The sequence below is a fragment of the Apaloderma vittatum genome, unplaced genomic scaffold (genome assembly GCF_000703405.1).
Source record: "Apaloderma vittatum isolate BGI_N311 unplaced genomic scaffold, ASM70340v1 scaffold28159, whole genome shotgun sequence".
In the NCBI taxonomy this organism is placed as follows: Eukaryota; Metazoa; Chordata; class Aves; order Trogoniformes; family Trogonidae; genus Apaloderma; species Apaloderma vittatum.
The window spans coordinates 924-2,810 of NW_009736245.1; the positions used below are offsets into that span (position 1 = coordinate 924).

At 61.5% G+C, this 1,887-nt stretch overlaps 1 protein-coding gene across 1 annotated transcript in view; it reads left to right on the forward strand.

Moving 5' to 3' along the window:
- The window catches only part of PFKL (phosphofructokinase, liver), a gene marked incomplete at its 5' end in the record, with an annotated part of 4,561 nt that overhangs the window by 730 nt on the left and 1,944 nt on the right, over positions 1 to 1,887 (forward strand). Inside the window, 8 exon segments of the mRNA XM_009876907.1 lie at positions 126 to 221; positions 302 to 394; positions 748 to 853; positions 919 to 1,006; positions 1,167 to 1,230; positions 1,317 to 1,463; positions 1,575 to 1,645; positions 1,749 to 1,836. Coding sequence (XP_009875209.1) covers positions 126 to 221; positions 302 to 394; positions 748 to 853; positions 919 to 1,006; positions 1,167 to 1,230; positions 1,317 to 1,463; positions 1,575 to 1,645; positions 1,749 to 1,836 — 753 coding nt within the window.

The following is a 1,887-nucleotide window of genomic DNA, read 5'->3' on the forward strand; positions in this document are numbered from 1 at the left end:
CTCGGCCACACGCACCCTGAGCCACCCCCCAGGCAGCGACCAGTGGGGAGGGGAAGGATGCTTGGAATCGGCTGCCAGTGAGTTTTGGCTAAGCCACGGTGGCTGTTTTCCTCCCCTCGTGCCAGACGCGCAGCAGAGGGTCACGGCTCAACATCATCATCATTGCAGAGGGTGCCATCGACCGCAGCGGCAAACCCATCTCCTCCAACTACGTGAAGGACGTAAGTGCCCGCTCTGGCACCTGCTCCAGTGTCCGCAGTGGCTGGGGGGGGCCCGGCGTGACATCCTCTCTTCTCCACAGCTGGTGGTGCAACGCTTGGGCTTTGACACGCGGGTCACTGTTCTCGGCCATGTGCAGCGTGGAGGGACCCCGTCAGCCTTTGACCGTGTGCTGGTAGGCCCTGGGGGGAGGTGACACGGCGGAATCACCCTGCAGAAAGGAGCAGGCAGCTGGGAAACCCCGGCTCCTGCCTTCCCTGTGCCTGTTGCAAAGGACTTGCCAGCTGGGATGAGGCTCAGACAGTCCCTGCAGGCTCGGCCCTGCTGTACCACGTGCCCTCATTTGCTGCAAATTTCACGGGTTTTTAAATAAAACCAGCAGCTCAGTGGCTGTAAATGAGGAGTGCAAGCAGCTGTGCCATCTTCAAGCCTATGGAAGCATCTCCATGCAGGCCCAGAGAGCATCCCACCCAGCTGGCATGGGTGGCCCCAGTGTCACGGGGTGGCGGGGGCCCTTTGCCTTTGCAGAGCAGCAAGATGGGGATGGAGGCGGTGATGGCACTGCTGGAGGCCACGCCGGACACCCCTGCCTGCGTGGTGAGCCTCTCGGGGAATCAGTCAGTGCTGCTGCCGCGTCCAGGTGGTGAGTACCACTGCGGGGGGATCAGGCAGGCCATCCCACTGGGTGGGATATCACAGTGCCGCATCTCTCCCCCTCCAAGACAAAGGATGTGCAGAAGGCCATGGATGAGAAGAGGTTTGAGGAGGCCATCCAGCTCCGTGGGAGGTGAGAAGAAGGGACTGGGATGGGGGAAGATATCCCTGTGGGGTGGCCAAAAAGACGTGGTGGGATGTGGGCTTCTCCCTGGAGGAGACCGGCAGCTTCTGCAGCCGGGGAGGGTTCTGCCCTCACCACATGTCAGGGCTTTGCCCCCTTGTCCTTGCAGGAGCTTTGAGAACAACTGGAACATCTACAAGCTACTGGCACATCAGAAGCCAGCGCAGGAGAAGGTGAGAGGGGATGAGGAGCAGCAGGGGACACTGTCCCCACCTTAGGCACATGCACCGGTGTGCCATCCCCATCCCTGTCCACGCAGAGCCCCTTCAGCATGGCCATCCTGAATGTGGGTGCCCCCGCCGCCGGCATGAACGCTGCCGTCAGGTCAGCTGTGCGAATTGGCATCTGCCAGGGACACACCATCTACGTGGTGAGCGATGGCTTCGAGGGCTTGGCCAAGGGACAGGTAAGGCAAACAGCGAGCCTGAGTGCTGTGGGTTTCCCAGGGGGATGGGTTTAGGCTTGGAGGGGTAATGGAGTGCTTGCCCACCCCAAAACCGAGCGCTGCTGCTTGCAGATCCGTGAAGTGGGCTGGCACGACGTGGCAGGCTGGCTGGGACGCGGTGGGTCCATGCTGGGCACCAAGCGGTAAGCACAGCCCTGGGGGAGTGATGGGATGTAGCAGAGGGGACGCTGCTCTCCCTGGGGATTTTCCTTCCCCAGTGGTCTCATCTCCCCTTCCCTACCGCAGGACGCTGCCCAAGACCTGTATGGAAAAGATCGTGGAGAACGTGCGGAAATTCAACATCCAGGGACTGCTGGTCATTGGGGGATTTGAGGTGAGGGGGAACCCTCAGCCCTGTGTCAGTGGGGGCCAGGTTGGGCTGTCG